Source organism: Panthera pardus, unplaced genomic scaffold, assembly GCF_024362965.1.
Source record: "Panthera pardus isolate Hobbes unplaced genomic scaffold, ASM2436296v1 HiC_scaffold_6, whole genome shotgun sequence".
Taxonomy (NCBI): domain Eukaryota; kingdom Metazoa; phylum Chordata; class Mammalia; order Carnivora; family Felidae; genus Panthera; species Panthera pardus.
Genome location: NW_026526991.1, coordinates 19,478,209 through 19,497,974, shown reverse-complemented (window position 1 = coordinate 19,497,974; position 19,766 = coordinate 19,478,209). Strand labels below are relative to the sequence as shown.

Below are 19,766 nucleotides of genomic sequence, written 5' to 3'. Positions count from 1 at the left end.
GTTATACTTATTTGTGGGAGTTCACACTATCACTTCCCCCATACTAGATAGAAGTTGCAAGGCCTTAAATAGCTATAAATAGCTAATTTTAAGAATAAGATCATTGAATACCCTGGTTTGTTGTTTGACTATAAAAGACAAATACAGTATATATGAAAGAACCAATATCCATATGAAATTATAGCAGATATTATTTATCTTGTGCTTAAACAGTCATAGCTCTGTTTAGGCCAGTTAATGTCAACATCAACTACTTGTTATTTTTTTTACATTTGCTTCTATCTCTTCATTGTAATACTTACTTGGTTACTTGGTATTGTCAAAACCAATATCTAATAATTTCCTCCAAAATTTAACCTTTTAACTTCAGCCTATATCTAGTCCTGTATGGGTAAAGGACCAAATAGTGCCAGTTGGCTCATTCCCTAAGCTTCGGGGGGCATCATTACTCCTTGTTATTTAGTGACAAATGTGTGCAGGGGAAAGAGATCCAGCCTTATCAGAAATGCAGACTTCGGACTTTATCTTTTTATATCATTTTTTTAAGAGACATTTTCAACAATTATGATAGTTGTTATTTGCTCATAGATGCTCACTGGTGGCAAGTTGGTTTCACGATCAAGAATATGTTAATTGTCCAATTCAAACTTTTGTTTTATGGTAGTTCTCTTTTTTTCCCAAAGAGTTGAGTGAGATTGTTATTGAATGGTCATAAGTATTTTTACTGCATATAAGAAAAGATTATTGATTTAGAACAACCTCAATAAAGAAAATAATATTTTATTGTACAGGTGCAGTTACTAGCAAGGAAAGTTATCTACTCATATTTAAGCCTGCTAGTGAATTCAAAGAATGACCTGGCTCTGGCTCATATTCTTAATATTCCTGATAGAGGACTTGGACGAGAAGCCTTCACTGATTTGAAACATGCTGCTCAAGAGAAAAAGATGTCTATCTTTTTGGTATGGACATATTACATTTTCAAGATGTTTTAAAAGGCTGTTATGAACAGTGGATACCTGTACCGTAATATAGACTTCTTATGATAAAACAGGTTTTAAACTGTGAATATATGTTCTTCCTTGGTATTTGAAAATCTGTGGTATTATTACCATATTCTTCAAATTTGACAAGGGAGAATATCTCTAAAACAGTGTTTTCCTACGTGTGTTCTATAGAGTGGTAGCCCTGTTAAATTCTCCTTGAGTAAATACGTCCAAAGGAAGAAGTCCCTGTTAAATGCTCCTTGAATAAATGTGTCCAAGGGCAAAAAGTTTGGAAATAGTATATACCTTTATTGGATGTTTATATATCAAAAGCTCTGAGAGGTCCTACCATTAAGAAATATGCTTAAATTAACCATGTTATTTAATCTGTTGTTTTCTAAGTTATTTAACCTTGGAACTTTCTTCCAAATTACTGAAATTTCATAGAATTTGTCTTAGGATACACTTTGGAAAATACAGCTTTAGAACATTTCATCTTTGATGGAGATGCTCTTAAGTATAGCCATCATATACATAATTTTATCATTGTAGAGGTAAGGCCTCTTGAACTACACATGATGAAATAATCCTAAAATGTGAAAGCTAGATAGGACGTAGTGATTATTTAGTCTAAGTGTTTAAAGTAAGATAAGGCTTGGAAGAGTTGAATTAATTGCCCACCCTTGAATAAATCAACACAGTTGATACTTAAAAACCCTTTGATCCATATAAAAACTCCAGTTTAATCTATACAAGAATATATTTCTACACTAATATTTTATAGTCAGTGATATTCTCTTATGAATATATTCTTACTCTCTTAGTTTTCTAACTTGGCTCCCCAGTCTCCACTTGCATTGCCATCACCCCTGCTGGCATGAATTTTGCATGGCATCTGTTTCTTTAATTATTTGCTTCTGAATCAAAGTGGCATGAATTGTAAAAAGTGCTTACTTTACCTCTATACCCAGAAATAATATAAATGCACCCAGCTTCATAAAGTTTTATTTTTAACTTACTAAATCATTAAACATAACTAAATCATTTGTTTTAATTCATAGGTGGCTACATCATTTATTAGGACACTAGAGCTTGGAGGGAAAGGATATGCACCATCACCATCTGATCCTTTAAGGGCACATGTAAAAGGATTGTCTAATTTTATTAACTTCATTGACAAATTAGATGAGATTCTTGGAGAAATACCAAATCCAAGGTAACGACTTTTCATAAATTACAAATGTTTTTTACTAATCTAGCTTTAAAACTTATAGAATCAGAGGTAGATTTGAATATAGGAGCTATTGAAATGACCAAAGATCAAACCAAACAGTAGGGAGAAGAAACAAAATATCTAGATGAATAAATTATAACCTCATGACCTATTCCTCTAGTTTCTGCCTATCTTTGATTCTAAAATTTTTGCCAAAGTCAAATGGCATGTTCAATTAAATTTGACTATAGAAGAGGGATTTCTGTTTGTCTTTTTCTGGAATAAATAGATTTTTGAGGACTGGACATGACTGAATAGATCATTTCTTTAAAGTTTTTATTTAGCAATAAAGGAAACTTATGCCCGGAATGAGTAAGGAAATTGATAGAGATATGATGAAATCTATATTCTACTTCCTGCTACTATTTTTTCCTTTTCTTGGGTGTAAATCTTTAGTTTATCTGGAATTTGTTTTTATATTATATTGGAAGTAAGATCTTCGTATCTGATAGACTCCTATTTATAATATATGCATCTTGGATGATAAGAATTTTGAGAGTAATTTGGTGGGGAACAGAAGTGCATTGTATATGTTAGCAATCATGGTAGATCACTGTCAATTTGGTTGGTATGCTTTAGCATTGTACTAATAAAAAGAGCTGGTATTTACTCAACACTTTTTATGTGTCAGGCATTATATTAAGCTCTTTGTGGGGGTTATCATTTGATCATTACAGCAGCCTTACATTATGGGTACTGTATACACACCCAGTTTAGAGAGGAAGAAACTGAAGCACTGGGACTAAGTAATTTAACTCAGTCACATTGTTATTTAAGTAGCAGAGCTGGGATCTGAACTCAGTTCTGAACCTGGAACCCATTCTTTTAATCACTATATCTTATTTCATGAAACTTCTTTTCATTGTAAGATTCCAAGGATTTTTTTCTTAGGATTTTATTTTGAATTATATCCTTCTGTCTTCTTTGTGGATATCCATTCCAAGGAAGTAAATTTGGAAGAGGTTTTTTGAATATGACTTATAGTCAATAATAGTGACATCTTCTGAACTTTCAAATATATTGGCTGGCGGCTGTTTCTTCTGAGATCACAGATAATTTAAAAAAATATTTTATTTTTAGCAAAGCAAATACAGGTATATTTTGTTAAAGTCAAGTGGCATTATGGACCTACAGTAAAATAGTCCTCTACAGATGAATTGACTTTAAGTTTTTTTGTTTTTAGATTTACCTCATTTAAATGAAATTTTTATTCAGCTATTTGTTGATTTTTTTCAGTTTTAGACAATATTAACTTCCTATGCCAATGTCCCAGCTCCCCTTTTCTGTCTTCTCCCTCCTGTTAGGCACACAGATACACACAGACTTCGTTCATCCTTCATATCTAGTTATACTACAATTTCAGCTTAAGTTATGTTTTAGAATTTTTTTTATTATGACTCTGTAAATACTGCCTACACCTAAGCTATGTGATATGCTGTGATTATACTTCCTTTCTTGTATAGATTTTTTTGTTTTTTTTTCTTTTTTTTTTTTTTTTTAACGTTTATTTATTTTTGAGACAGACAGAGCATGAACAGGGAAGGGTCAGAGAGAGAGAGGGAGACACAGAATCTGAAACAGGTTCCAGGCTCTGAGCTGTCAGCACAGAGCCCGACGCGGGGCTCGAACTCATGGACCGCGGGATCATGACCTGAGCCGAAGTTGGCCGCTCAACCGACTGAGCCACCCAGGCGCCCGTTTTTTTTTTTCTACAGTTAATAATTATCTACTTTTTTCTTTTGCTTGACTTCCTATTTTATTATAGATTCTTTATCAAGCTTTCCAATAAAACTATACAATTTCTTCTTATTAGACCTAATAATAAGGTTATCTATAAGTTCTGGATTTTGCCCTTGAAGACATTCCTTTTGGAAAATGCACTATCTTCTTCATTCAGTTTGTACTTTTGCTTGTTAGGCCTGTTTCACAGTGGTAACTGTGAAGTTTCATTACCTTATGAATTTTCTTTGCCTCTGCCTTGTTTTCTGAATCTCATGACTTTATTTATTTAAAAAAATTTTTTTTAACATTTATTTATTTTTGATAGAGACAGAGCACAAGTGGGGGAGGGGCAGAGAGAGAAGGAGACACAGAATCCGAAGTAGGCTTCAGGCTCCAAGCTGTCAGCGCAGAGCCCGACACGGGGCGAACTCACAAACCGCGAGATCACGACCTGAGACGAAGTCGTAAGCTCAACCAATTGAGCCACCCAGGCGCCCCATGACTTTATTTTTAATTGGTATACCCCTTATTGGTGTACATGGCTTTCTGAGAAAAACAGGAGACAAATATTTTTATTGTATTCTCTCATTTGATTGAATGTGATCTTATATCATGTTTTACTTATCTAAAAGTATTATATTTTTAAGATTATTTTTATCTGCTTCCTGGATTGTCTTTGTTGTTATCTAAGTTGAATGTTTTCTTTTTTGTTTGTTTTGCAATCTTTCATGTTAGAGGTATTCCTAAAATGTATGGTGATTCTGAACAGCCCTTCCATCATATTTCAGAATGAGACTCTGTAAAGCTGATTAGTAGTTCTGTACAGTGGATTTCATTATAGCCTGGCATCCAGTTAGTTCCTTTGTTGGGGATTCTCCCAATGTCGGTAACTATAGGTCTTTTATTTGGAACTTACCCCAGAATTTACACAGTGGCATCCTTTAGTCTCCTTCAGAAAGCTGTAAGTCTAGCTAGTCTAGTAATATTCTGGGATTTGAAGTCGCATAGGAGCTGATGCTCAGTCTCCCAGTTCAGTCTGTAGACTTTTACTCAGTCTCTCTGTTTTCAGTTCCCATTGCCTTGCGGTCTAGAGCTCATCTGGCTTACTTTCTTCAGAGTAATCTTGCTTTCCATGCTGAGGGGAGGGAAGTGCACTGGCCTGACTGCTCAGAATAGGAGAAGAGATTGAGGCGTCAAGTGTTCTGATGTAGACTGTCAACTAGTTCTTATTTGCAGCCCCTTTATCATAGCCTTCAGTATTGAATTCAATATCTGAGAATTTCTGGAGTTGCTTCTTATTGGAATCTCTTTTAGCAGTTACATATGTTTTAGCCTTCTTTGTTCTGAGTAGTCAGCTACCACATGTCCGTCTGCTTTTCATCTTTCCATCCTTTCATTGTATGTCTCTGCTGTCATCCGCTATTGTCTCCTCTTCCATTCTTTTTCTTCGTGGATTTAAAACACTTGCATTTCTGTCATTTCTCTGCAGCTTTAGGAGGGAGCAGATATAAATGTGTACATTCAGTCCACTGTAGTTTGTTATAATTGCATTCCCTTTGGAGGAATGTCTGGTTTGGATAAATTATCTACAGGATAGAAGTACATTTTAGAGGCATCTAGGATGAGGCATCTTAAATTCTTTAACTTATCAGTGAGTTATTGTGGATATCCTGTCTTGTCACAGTGAGTAATTCACTCTGTGTTCTTGTGAAGACACTGAAGAAGTAGGTGTCCAAGTAGTGGGTATATTCATGTGGGTGTCTAAATAGTGCCCTAAGCGATATTTATTTCTTCTTTATGGTGACATTTGTGTATACTAAGTATATATTCATTTCATAATTGTAAAGAATTATTAAAAGCTAAAACCATATATCCTATTTATGCAATAGGAGGATGTACAGAGGAAAAGACAATTGCCTTATTTGTGGGAGGCAGGGATAAAGGGTCAGGAATACTTACCTGGGTGGCTGTTATATAGTTCAGCTTAATCTTAAAGTATGGACTTGAAGGAGTTAGACGGACATGGAGAATGGGTGTGATATGAAGCCCAGATGGGGAGAAGGGAGGATATTTTCTACAGTGGGGATAATATGACTAGCCTATTGGGACATTGTTTCATTGGTTATTCATTTTGTCTTATAATTTCAACTTCTACTAGTACTTTTGCCACAGTCCATAAAGATTATAAGAAAAAACAACAAACGATCTTCTCTGTTTTTGTCAATTCCTTCTCCTTCCTTTTATTTTCTTGTTTTTTTTTAAATCAATTTTTTCTAATGTTTATTTTTGAGACAGAGGGAGACAGAGCGCAAGTGGGGGAGGGGCAGAGAGAGAGAGGGAGAAACAGAATCTGAAACAGGCTCCAGGCTCCTAGCTATCACCACAGAGCCCGAAGCAGGGCTTGAACTCACAAACTGCAAGATCATGACCTGCACCGAAGTCGGATGCTTAACTGACTGAGCCACCCAGACGCCCCTCTCCTTCCTTTTATAACTGAGATTCTTGAAAAAAAAATGCTGTCCTTTATTCCATTTCCCAATTCTAATTATTTAATATGTATTTCTCACCAGACTGTAAACTCTGTGAGGGTTTTGTTGATTTTCTTCACTAATATCCCTTAGAGTTAACATGGTTTCTGGCACAGAGTAGACACTCAATATCTATTTACTTGTCTGTAGTTAACTGACTCACAATCATTCACTGTTCCACTCTATTGAAGCTATTCTGCCAAAGGTCACTTGTGATCAGGTTGGTATGGTCTTTTTTGGACTCCAAACGTCCTTAAATTTGATCATTTTCTGAACCCTTTTCCCCATACTTCTGAGATTTCATTCTCTTATTTTCCATCTACTCCTATAAATTCTATATCTATAAATTCTAAATCTATATTTCAGTGGGATCCAAACCTCTTTCCTGAGTTTCAAAAATACATCTTTGTCTATAGGTTGTGACCTCAAAGGCAACTAAAACTTAACATGTCCCAAACTAAGTCTTCATCTTTCCTGCAAACCTTTTTCTCTTTCTAAAGTGCCCCAGCTTTTTGAAGCCTCTCTTTCTCAAACTACCTAAGCAGAAATCTGGAACATATCTTAAACTCCTTTTTTCTCCTTTCTCTATCCCTTCTGCCACCAAGATCCATCAATTTTTCTTACTTAACGTTTTTGATATTCTTTCTTCTCATCTCTATTCCTGTAGCTACTATCTTATATTTCCATTTTGTATGGAAAGTCTGTTTTCAGACTTTTATCCTTTCTTGCCTGAACTTCTTCACTTCTCTCTGAGTTGTTCTTTTTCCTCCAGTTTTGAGTTGCCCCATTCTGCTGCCCTCACTACTGCCAGTGGTCTTTCTGAAACAACGAATGTTACTCCCATGATTAAAATTCTTCAATGATTCATATTAGGTACAGGATAAGACTCCAGAAACCTCAGTATGATATACAAATTCTAAATGCTCTAACTCCTGCCTGCATCTTTCTCTAGCCTGTCTCTCAACCTTAAAACTTAGAGATAAAAATGTACTTAACTCTTGTAATGAGTAGAATAGGGTGGAGGTAGTAGGGAAACACAGTAATCTTTGAATCAAAGGGAGGATGGCAAACAGACAGGGAAGAAATGAAAGAATCAATTCCTACCCTTCCCTCCCCATTGCCAACTTTTCATCAGGCCATCTTAGCTATAATTTGGTTGTATTTCTACATTTTGCCAGTAGGTGCCACCATAAAATGCATATACTTTCCTGAAAAATATCTTAAATTAGGGGTTTCAGGTTACATAAATTTGTTCTCTATTGTTCCAATATTTAATGGAAACAAATTCCAATTTGTTTAATGGAAGCAAATTCCAATATGTATTTCAAATTTATGACACAACTTTTAAATGTATACTTGAGTTATACTTATTGGACTAACTATTATTCATTTATAGAATGTTAAATCTAGTTGAAATTTTCTGGTCCAAAATTCTAATGTTACATTTTTTATCATTTAAAAATATTCTAGAAGCACTTTTGATATATCTTATGTAGCACTTTTAATCATATTTAAATTTTAAAAATGTGTTTTAGCAAATAGCTTTCTAGTTCTTGGAGATAGTAGAGGAAAGCCAATCCATACAGTAAAGTAAGAATATTCAATAAATACACTAAAGTATAACCATCCATTTGTGTTTTACTGCTTATTGTTCTCCTTCATTCACAATATTTTGTTACAAGCTTGCCGATTTAATTGTTTTCCCTCACTAGCTTTATTTTTCTCTTTCTGCCCCAGGGCTTTAATTTGATACATTTGGTAGTCAGTAGGTACAGTTTACCTCTTTTTCGCCTAAATTCTTCCTTTTTTTTTTTTTTTTAAGTTTATTTATCTTAGAGAGAGAGAGAGAGAGAGAGGGAGAGACAGAAAGTGTGAATGAGGTGGGACAAACAGGGAGAGAGAGAGAGAATCCCAAACAGGCTCCACATCATCAGTCCAGAGTCCAATGTGGGATTTGAACTCACGAACCATGAGATCATGATCTGGGCTGAAGTTGGATGCTTAACCAACCAAGCTACCCACGCACCCCTAAATTCTTCTATTGATGTTTTTCCAGAGTACTCATAATGTATCTTCTGGGATGTCTTCGTGAAATACTCTTTCTTCCCTTACCTCCCCACTTGAACTCCCTTTATACCTTTAGTATCTTACTTTCTCATGTGGTTAATTGTGACCTCTTAAAGAGAAATATTTTATTCATTGTATCCCCATTGCCTAGCACAAATATCCTGGTGTCATTTGAGTTAAAACTTCAGAGATTACAGGCTCTAGAAGCAAGAGTCTGGATTATACTACCATGTTGCTGAGCAGATTTTTGAAGAGCTAATATTGGGCTCTAATAGAGAATGTATAGCAAGCAATAGACTAGTCACAGCACTAGTGTTTGAGGTATTTTTTACCAAGGTCAAAATGTTGAACTTGGCAAGGATCTGAAACACAAATCTTACACACTTTTTCCTGATTTAATTCAGTCAGGGAATTATATCATCTTTAGAAGGAAGGAATTGAGAAAAGGAGGCAAAGGTGACTTTTACCTAATATCATTAAAAGCATTTTTTTGTTATTGTAGTTGACATTACAACACTCTTTCATGTTTTATTATCCTTTTGAATCTTACAAAACTCTTCCATTAGATTATTTGCCAGAAGAGGCACATAGTGTTGTGCTTTCATTTCGGCTTCATTTCATCCAATTACTTTCTGTGCTTTTGATTGAAAATCAAGGAAAAACCACTGAAAAAGATAGTGATTGTATATATAAAAGAATTCTTAGAGTTTACTCAGACTTCTGATGACAGGTATATGGCAGGTTAGGTCTGCTGATTGAACCTTCCCTTGAAAATAGTTAATAATGCTGGATACATATCTTTTAAATACTTTTTGAATGCGTTGATGAATAGGCATTTATAATGAAAATACTGGCCAAAAACTAGAGGAAGGAAGAAAGTCAAAGAGGGAAGTCAAGAAGGGAAGCCAGCTTTTATTTTGAGAGTATTTGGTGATTTGGAAAGTCTGTTCTTATGCTGGTAAACTCTGAGGGAGCAGGGACAAAGCCTAGGGACTGTCTAAGATGAGGAGTCTGTTGGGACATCCACACTCACAGGGCTACCCACTCTGTGTCAAATGAACTGAGAATAAAGGCTTTAACCTGATAAAGGGTTTCTATACAGACCTCCTTACTGGTAAAATGTTTTAGCATTCTATTTAAGGTTTAAGATAAAGTAAGAGTTCCTACTCTTATCATTTCTTTTTAGCACAATATTGTATGTTCAATTCAGTGTAGTAAGGCAAGATAAAGAAATAGATGTAACAATTGAAAAGGAAGAAATAAAATTCTGTTTGATGATAATATGATTGTATATGTAGAAAACTCCAGAAATCTAAAGGCAAATTATTCATATTAATAGTAGTGTTTAACAATGATGCTGGACACAAGGTCAGTAAGCAATAAGCAATTGTTTTTCTATGTCATCACCAAATAGGAAAACAATTTTTAAAAAAGAGCTTCAAAAAGATAAAATACATAAAATAAATCTAATACAACCCTTACTAGTTCCTTCTCCCTCAGAAGGTTCAGACTCAATGTGAAATTCTCTGGTTGCCTTCTCCCACCCAGGGCTTTGTGTCCTGATCAAAGTACCGCTAGAGATTTTTGCCTTCAGGAAAACCCATTCATTCTGCTCGCCTCCCATTTGTAGCTCCCAACTTTCTACTCCAGCTCTTGTCTGTTCCTTTTCTGGGGGAGAAATTAAGTGGTATTTAGAGATTTCCCCCTATTCCTGCCAAACTCAGTGAGATATTCCCCCAGGGTATTTAGTCTACCATAGTGTAAGTGGAAGGTGGAAAGCTCCTAAGTACTTTTGTATTGCAAACGATATGAATAATCATAAAATATGTATCTTTTGTCTTATTGTAAAAAATTTTAGATTGTCGCATGTGATAGTGGTCATATCAATCATTTCTTCTGTGTGCCAAGTATAAACTGGTAGTGTAAAAATTAGCATTCTTCCTTTCTCAAGAAGCTTTTTCTTCCTTTTTTTTCTTTTAAATGAAATGTTTCCCAAGCTTATGTGGTTGTTAGAATCACCTGTGGTACTTTTAAAACAATGCAGCTATTCAGTACTCTTTTCTGCAGTTTGTGATTCAACAAGGTGGGATCTGGAGTTGATATTTTAAACAAATGCTGAATATGATTCTGATAATTAGGCAAATTTGGAAGACACTGGTCTAATCATACATTAAGTGTCTCTGCAATTTTCTTCTAACTTTCCATCTCTATTTGGACCAGCTATTTGATTGTAAACAATCATATTTCCAGTGTTTCTTAGGAAACCTGGCTTCTTCCCTAAAACATAAAACCTGGCAATAAGACAGCATGGATTAAAACTTTAATTCATAATTTCCTTTATGCCACTATAAAAGTCACAGAAAAGTTTGAGGCACCTGGGTGGCTCAGTGGGTTGAGCTTCCAACTCTTGATTTCAGCTCAGGTCATGATCTTACAGTTCTTGGGATCAAGCCCTGTGTTGGGCTCTGCACTGACAGTATGGAGCCTGCTTAGGTTTCTCTCTCTTTCCCTCTCTCTTTTTCTCTCTCTGCCCTTGCATGTGCATGGGCACACACTCTCTCTTTCTCTCTCAAAATAAACAAATAAACATTTAAAAAAAAAAAGTCACAGAAAAGTTAAACAGCATACCCAAGGTAGAAGGGGGTGGGACAGGTGTTATTTTGTGCTCAGGTAATCTGACTTTATAGCCAGGCCATACCACCTTCTCAATCAGCACTGCACAACCTTTCCAGGGATAGCTCTAGGAATGGAGATCTCCCGACTTAAAAAAAGAGCCCTCTTCTATTGTTGGACACCTCTAATTTCTTCCTTGTAATAGATCAAACTCCTTTTTCCTATATATTTCTCACATTTTTTTAGGTCAGCCTTCTAGAACAGGAACTGCAACCTAAATTCATTCAGGCTCAGGCTTAGTATAAAGTAATTGATTTCAGGTTTTTTAAAACACTTGTCTTTTGGACATAGTTAGTTGGTCCAGTCTCTGGTTTGCTTTAGATCAGTATTAACTAGCTTAATTTCTGCTTCCACGTAATAACAATTCTCATATTAGAATGTAATATCATGCTTCAGGTCAGTCCTCACTACCTCTTTCCTAGCTCAGGCACTCTGTGTTCTTGGACAAGCTATTTAACCTTTTTGAGACTCAATTTTCTCATCTGTGATTTAAGGATAATAATAGTGAATGGATTTTAAGATTAAAGTAATGCAAGATTCTAGGTATAAATTGAGAGGTAGTGTTTCTATTACCTTGTATTTAAAGATACATATTTTTAAGTATATTATGTGTATATAACTGCACCTGAAACTGTTATTATGTATCATATATAACTAAAATATTTCCCTTCACCTTTCAAATCAAGGAAGAAATAACTTACCTTTATTGAAATGACTTGCTTTCAGAAAAACTTTTAAATTTTGTTTCTCATGGTTCTCATCCTTTTCTTAAATGTGTTAGTTTGATTTATAAGACCAATGTCCTATTTTTTGAAAAGTGTTGATTCACTCTGAGAAGTATATTTTCAAGCTTATAAGCATATTGTCATTTCTAATACTATTGTAAGGGTGATCATATTTCTATTTTCAGCATTGCAGGGGGTCGGATACTCTCAGTGATAAAGATGCAGCTGATTAAAGGCCAGAACAGCAGGGATCCTTTTTGTAAAGCAGTAGAGGAAGTAGCTCAGGATTTGGATTTGAGGATTAAAAATATTGTCAATTCTCAACAAGGAGATGTAATTCTTGGTACCACTGATATCAGTCCTGCAAGGGTAATGAGCTTTTTATGTTTCATTATTCTTCCATACAAAACATTATCGCTTCTACTTGTTATAGAAATGGTTTACTATTGCTACTTAAGTCATAAGCATGTGTTTCCTGCGTTTAAGATGTTGAAAATTTAAGTTTCTCAATAGGATTACATAGGATTATGTTCGACTTGAGTAAATCATAACATCTTTGGGCCAATTGTGTGTATTTGTTAAAGAAGGCATTGGATAATCTTCACTATCCCTTGTAGCACTAGAAGTTTATAATTCTTAATGGATATTATGGTGTTTTGTAATGTTTTTCAATAATTACTCTTATGAAACCATTATTTTCCCATTTACTCAAATATAAAATAAGAACCAGGTTTCTCTGGTTCTGATCCCTGTACTAGGTACTCTGGAACAGCAAGAGAAATGGTTTCTATTCAGTTTATTTTTCTTCAATAGAATTTTTAAAATCTTTATGATGTGTTCTTTTCTACCTCTCTTACCAGCCTACTGCAAACATGAGGAATTTCTCTTATACTTAGAAATCTTTTAACTATATATTCCCAGAATATTTACCTGTTTCTTGTTTGTTTGTTTGTTTGTTTGTTTGTTTTTAACATAGGGAATCAAACACTGTATGGTACAATAAACTAGTATTATAGGAGAAATTGCCATGTTTTCAGCTCTAGAAAAGAATTTTGGGGAATGTGTTATAATCCATTTATTGCAGTTTAGTTACTCAAGCAACAAAAGCTCTTTTTCATTAGGTATGATTGTAATAATCAGAGCATGAAGAAAGACTTTTGCTAATTTTTTATTATTCATCTGTTTATTCACAGAACCATTTTTAGTTATTTTTCTGTAACAATGCATGTTTTCACATTAACTTGAAGGTGGGACATAGGGGAGATAGGGGAGATTCTGGGTTGTTGCCCCTTGTGTGCCCCATGTGGTTGTCTCATGTGTGCTAACACTTCCTGTGACTAGCTTGGCTCAAATGAAAACCACGTTATTACTATTAGTCTAAGTCAGGAATTGTCACAACTCAGGTAATTAAGAGCACCAGTCTCTCCCATTTCCTGTCACAACAAGTAAAGATCCAACCTGGTTCTTGATTTTATGTGTTCAGTCAAATCAGAAATCTTTGAAAAATACTATCCAATAATTCTCAATAAGTTAATGTTAAACAATGTGGACTTCTCTCTCTGGTACTAATGAAAAATCTATGTTAAGCACATATATTGTGATAAGTCATTATTATTGTGATAAGTGCATACAATGTGATTAGTAATCATTATTGTGCTAAGCAGTTTATTAAAATTCCAGTGCAGCTATACAGGTTAGTTTGGTCAAGCCAAGTAGAGAAAGGAGGCCAAGACCAAGTTGCTGGAAGCTGAGGGAAGTGGTGCAGCTACAACAGATGTCTCAGAAAGGGTGACTCTTATATTTAGGCACAATGTCCACCATGCTGTATGGGTTAGGCATTTTACCTATTTTACCCCTATTTTACCTACCCCTATTTTACCAGCGATTTAACTGAAGCACAGTGAGGTTAAGGAACTTCCCCAGAGTTATAAAGCACCTGCTACTAGTAAGTTGGTATCAAACCCAGCTAGAGATATCTTCAGGGTTTGTGCTTACGTGTGTCCGTGTATAATATTATATTATCATATATTTTCCCTTATTCTGTGTAGTCACTAAGTTTTTCTAGCTCTCCTCTTTTAATCTGCTTATTTTCTTAAAAAAATTTTTTTTAATGCTTATTTATTTCCGAAGGAGAGAGAGACAGAATGTGAGTGGAGGAGGGGCAGAGAGAGAGAGAGAGAGGGAGAGAGAGAGAGAGAGAAAGAGAAAGAGAGAGGGACAGAATCCGAAACAGGCTCCAGGCTCTGAGCTGTCAGCACAGAGCCCGACACGGGGCTCGAACCCACAAACCACGAGATCGTGACCTGAGCCGAAGTCGGACGCTCAACCGACCTGAGCCACCCAGGCGCCCCTAATCTGCTTTTTTCTTTATCTCCACTGCTACTATCTTAGTTCACTGCTACTACCTTCTCCTTTTCCAAGCTGGACTATTACAGTCTCTTAATTTGTGTTCCTGTCTCCAGACTTAGTAACATTCTTACCCTAGAATATATTTTACACATTGCCATCATTTTTCTAAAAATCTAAATAGAATCAATGTCCTTGCTTAATAAAGCAAAAGATTTTAACTCTGTAACAGACTGACTTATAATTTCTTTGCCAGATATACAAAGCTTTCCCACGTTCATTCTGCGTAACTCTCTCTGTTACTTTGTTCTTTAGTTATATCATGTTACCTCATCCTTCAAAGTACCACGGTCTCTCCTACCCCTATGTGTCTCCTCCTCTATGAAGACATCGTTGATTCCTGAGTATATTGTTCACTACCTTTTGTGTGCTCCTATTATGCCATGTATATCTTCTGTTAGAAATAGCACTTAAGGGGGTGCATGGGTGGCTCAGTTGGTTAAACATCATCTGACTCTTGATTTCAGCTCAGGTCATGATCTCACGGTTCCTGAGATCAAGCTCCCATGAGCCCCGTGGTGGGCTCTGTGCTGACAGCTGCAGAGCCTGCTTGGGTTTCTCTGTCTCCCTCTCTGCCCTTCACCTGCTTGCATGTATGCACTTTATCTCTCTTTCTCCTCCTTTCTCTCCTCTCTCTCCTTCCCTTTCAAAAATAGATAAATATTAAAAAATAAATAGCCCTTAGTACTTTGTAATGCACTTGTTAGTTACTTTCTTATTTTATTTAGGAGAGTATGGGTTCCTTGAGGCAGCGGTTTTTACCTTTGTAGCCTTACACTGTGCTTGGGACTTGGTATGTAGTTATGAATGGATTACTGAGTGAATGAATGTGAACTCATTTTTAATTTTTGCATTTGAATATATCTTTATGGCCATCTGTGTGGTTGGTATTCAGACCATCTCTCTTTGGTATAAAAAAGAAAAAATATACAAGGAGATTAAGTCATGAGGCTGGGGTCACATAGCTAGATAGTTACTAAATTTTCTGACTTCAAGCCTGGGATGTTATTTTGATCAGAACCAATGTCTTCCCTGATGATACTATTTTCTATATTTTTTGTGCTTTTAGAAGGTGATAAGATTGACTTTAGTATGACTTGAGGGAGAAATATTACATGCCTTAAAGCCATTTCCCATGGCTGATTTTTTTTTATTACTTAAACTATAAGAGGAGGAGAATGGTGGCACAAGAAATGGAAAAGAATGACTGATTGACCCAACTTAGGTGATTATTACATTTACTTAATACTATTTTTTGTTCTAGCCAAAATCTTATGCTATAAACCATGGTACTGCATACTGTGGCAGAGATACTGTGAAAATTTTACTAGTTCTTTTGGATGAGGAAGCAGCCAGTTTGCCTACCAAAAACAAAGCAGAGCTTTTATATGATGATGAAAACACAATTCATCATAATGGGATTTCTATTCTTACACTTTTTAGGTAAGTATTGTGGAAGTTATATGTATGTGAATGTTAACTCTAGTCTATAAAGGGAATGTTGAAAAAATACCTCATTAAGTAAAAGGAAATACATGCTATGGTAAGAAACTTGGAGACTACAGAAAAGTGTGAAGAGAGAAGACAAAAGTTAAAGGGAGATTGAACATTTGGATGTGAGAAAGTTGTATATAAAAGCGTAGTATCTTCTGAGAGTATGACAGGTATTTTTGGTTTTGTTTTTATTTTTTTTGTGCTTGTTTTTTGCTTTGGAAATATTCATTTTCTTTGTCGTGTATGTCAAGAACTTTGCTAACTGCTCTCACTTATATTAGCTCTCATAGCAACCTCTTTCAATAATATCCCCACTTTATAAGTGAAGAATTAGACACTTGAGAAAGAGAAAGATGAAGTAATTTGCCTAAGAGAGCACAGTTAAGCAAGTAGCCAAAGTGTCTTGCTCCAAAACCTAAGGTCTCTCCTCCAAGGATTGTGCTGTTCTGCGTGAGAACCAGAGAGAGCATATACACCAAACTTAAATTGGAATTGATATCTCTTGGTTCTTCCTCACATTATGAAGACAAACACTTACTAAATTAGTGTTAGTATTCTATGCAAGACATTGATATGCTCCACTTTTAACAACCACTAGGTCAGACATTGTGTAGGTTGGTGATATTTTTCATTAATGAGCATTCATTTATAGAAACGTGTAAAACTTTAGAACAACGATTTCAAATTGTATTTAATACATTGTGGAGAAACTTTACAAAGTCATCCTACTTGTTTGATCTTTTCTATTTTTCTCTTCCCTTTAAAGAGAAACTTTGCAATGGTCTGTCATTCAGTGTTGTCCTCCAATTTATTTAAACCCTTTTCACCAGCTTTCAGTGATTATTCTTTTATATCTGGGCATGATATAATTCTTCCATATTCTACCTCAAAATTGTCCAAATATTTTCCTAGCAATGAAAATTTATCACTGGCTTATGAAAAAAGTATAAAGGAACTGAACCTTTATTTTGTGTTCTTTTACCTTACTTCTGTTCAGCACAGTTTGTTTTTTAGGTAACATCATAAATGATTAATTTTTTTCTCAGATTCAATTCTACCATTTTCGTAGAGAAAGTTATTTTGTGTTTATGGAATTTTTTTTAAACAAAATTAATCCCTACATCCATTTTAAAGAAGTATTTTTCTCAATCATGTGGCCAAACATATTTCAATTGTTTATAGCTACCTTAGTATTTACAATTGTCATTGTGCAGACAAGTACCAATTCATGGTAAAGTGAATTTTTAGTGATCTGCATTGAAATGATAAAATTAAGGGCAATGTGGTGTATGAATATAAGTCAATGTAAGGTTATAAACGAGTGTTTCTTAGAATAGACTATTCTTTATTCTTATATAACAGTCTTTTGAGTTAAAGAGGTTATGACTCTGGCTCTATTAAGCCAGAAAGGAATTTATTGAGGAATCCAGGTTTGTCTGGCTCCAAAGCTCCAGTGTTTCTTTCTCCATTGTGCCTTCTTTGACCGTCCTATTTCTAAACTATATTTTTCTCTTGAATTCCCCTGCTATGGCTCTTGTCCTTTTTTATTTTAAATTTTAGTTGTGTGGGTATCTTATTTCCTGTACTTTAGGCTTCAGGATGCCTGAATTCAGGGCAATGAATTAATCTACTTTCTGTCCTTCATAATATCTTACACAGTACCTTACATATATCAGAAATTCAAATATGTAGTGACTGTATTAATTAACATAGCAAATTATTAATATTTAGAACTTTAAATAATAATACTGACACTTTTATATAGTATTATAAACAACAAGATTTAGTTGTCTTTTTATTTCATTACTGCTTTGGGGTAGGGGAGGGGCAAAAACAAGTTAAAAAGCTACTTTTGTTTATAGATTTTTGCTTTTCTTTGGACATAGATCTCCCACACAAGTGAATAATTCATCAATGAAACCCCTAAGAGAACGCATCCATAAGTCAATGCACGAGAAAAAAACTAAGGTACAGTTTAATGTACTGTCATAAAAATGATAAAAATGTTTTTTTATTTGTAAAAGATAAATATAGAAAGTTGATCTGGATGTTATAAATATATATCATACATGGAACAATAGGAATTGAATGGAAAATGAGTTATGACATTGACATACTGAAACTTTCCTTTTATACAACCTAGGCTCATTGTTCTTTGGCTTAGCCTATATGCTGGACCTAAAAGAAGGGAAGGAATAAGCACTTGCTTTTGTAAGTGTTCAATAAATGTCTTTTCAGTGAATGAAGGGGAAAATGAAGAAGACATGGTTTTCTCATCTACATTACTCACATTGTATTTTTTATTTTTCTTAATGTTTATTTATTTATTTTGAGAGAGAGAACAAGGCAGGAGAGGGCAGAGAGAGAGGGAAAAAGAGAATCCTAAGCAGGCTCTGTGTAGAGCCCAACATGGGGCTCAATGTCATGAACTGTGAGATTACAACCTGAGCCAAAATCAAGAGTCGGATGCTCAACCAACTGAGCCACCCAGGCACCCTTCATTACTCACATTTTAAACTAAATCTTGAGAGACTATATAAATTCCATTTTGTTCCTCTCTGAAGATATTATGGCAGACTATAATTAATTGTAGGTTAAGACATGGAGAATATTTCACATTGTTTTTTGACTAGAGCTATTCTTTATACCTTTATTTGGTTTGAAATAAGTTTTCCTGTCCTCATTTCAAATGTTTGTGCCAGTAAGTAGCCAATAATGTGTTTTTTAAGTGTTTAAAATTTTCTTGGTCTTCTTATTCTTTCTTCCTTTTTTTTTTTTAATACTTTTTTTTTTTCACGTTTATTCACTTTTTGAGAGACAGAGACAGAGTGTGAGCAGGGCAGGGGCGGAGAGAGAGGGAGACACAGATTCCGAAGCAGGCTCCAGGCTGTGAGCTGTCAGCACAGAGCCCGATGCGGGGCTTGAACTCATGAACCATGAGATTATGACCTGAGCCGAAGTCAGACGCTTAACCGACTGAGCCACCCAGGCACCCAGGTCTTATTTTTCAAAAAGAAACCGGTCTTAACTCATTTAGCATACATTTGTTGAGTATCTACTATGTGCTAGACGCTCTTCTGTGGTTGGGAATTCATTCATTTGTTCAACAAAATTTTCATGTCAAATTTACATTTACCCTTAAATTATCAGTTATTCATCTTGATACAATTTTAGGAACTGTGATCTGTATGCTGTTTATATTCCCATTTGGAAAGTTAGTCCCAGTTCACAAAACTTTTAGTTATCATCAGTTTCATCTACATACTCAAAACCCATTTAGTTTATATTAATAAGTCTTGTCTTTCTTTTGGTTGTTATTAGTTGTTAGTACTTAATACCTGTAGGATACATCAGAGAGTTTTATATGATTTTTCTGTGAATAAAACTTGTCAACCTCTTGTTATATTACATAAGTACTTGTAGTCAAGGCAGAAGATTTTAAACAAACAAAAAAATCCATTCTTTGGACTTGATTAGAAACAGAAATGTACTGTATAAATTCTTTAATTTTTTACCTGTTATGGATACTGACAAACTAATATTTTCATTTAAAGGTCATTGGGATATTTTGTTAGAACTAAGTAAATCAAAATGAGGAAGTCTATCTGAAGAATGAGAGGTCTTTTTTTTTGTTGTGTTTTATTTTATTTTGTTTAGAAATTGGTAAGAGTCAGCTAATTACTATAAAATTTATAAACAAATTTAGAAAGTTTTGGGAAGTAGAGGAGAGATTGTCTAATCCAGTCTCATTTATAAATGTGGAGACCAAAATCCTGAGAAAGTAACTTATCTAAGATCTCATAACTACTATGAAATCTTTTATGCCAGTGCGCAAAGCCATGGTTAAATGCTATTGAGATTAGAATCACATTGTTTCTGTTACTTAATAGTG

General features: G+C 34.8%; 1 protein-coding gene across 1 annotated transcript in view; it reads left to right on the top strand.

Annotated features, from left to right (window-relative positions):
* Nucleotides 1–19,766, top strand: part of PARPBP (PARP1 binding protein) — a 61,031-nt gene that overhangs the window by 28,819 nt on the left and 12,446 nt on the right. Inside the window, exons 5-9 of the mRNA XM_019446604.2 lie at nucleotides 792–962; nucleotides 2,048–2,202; nucleotides 12,160–12,343; nucleotides 15,645–15,823; nucleotides 17,761–17,842. Of these exons, the coding sequence (XP_019302149.1) occupies nucleotides 792–962; nucleotides 2,048–2,202; nucleotides 12,160–12,343; nucleotides 15,645–15,823; nucleotides 17,761–17,842 (771 nt within the window). The remainder of the gene's footprint in view (nucleotides 1–791; nucleotides 963–2,047; nucleotides 2,203–12,159; nucleotides 12,344–15,644; nucleotides 15,824–17,760; nucleotides 17,843–19,766) is intronic.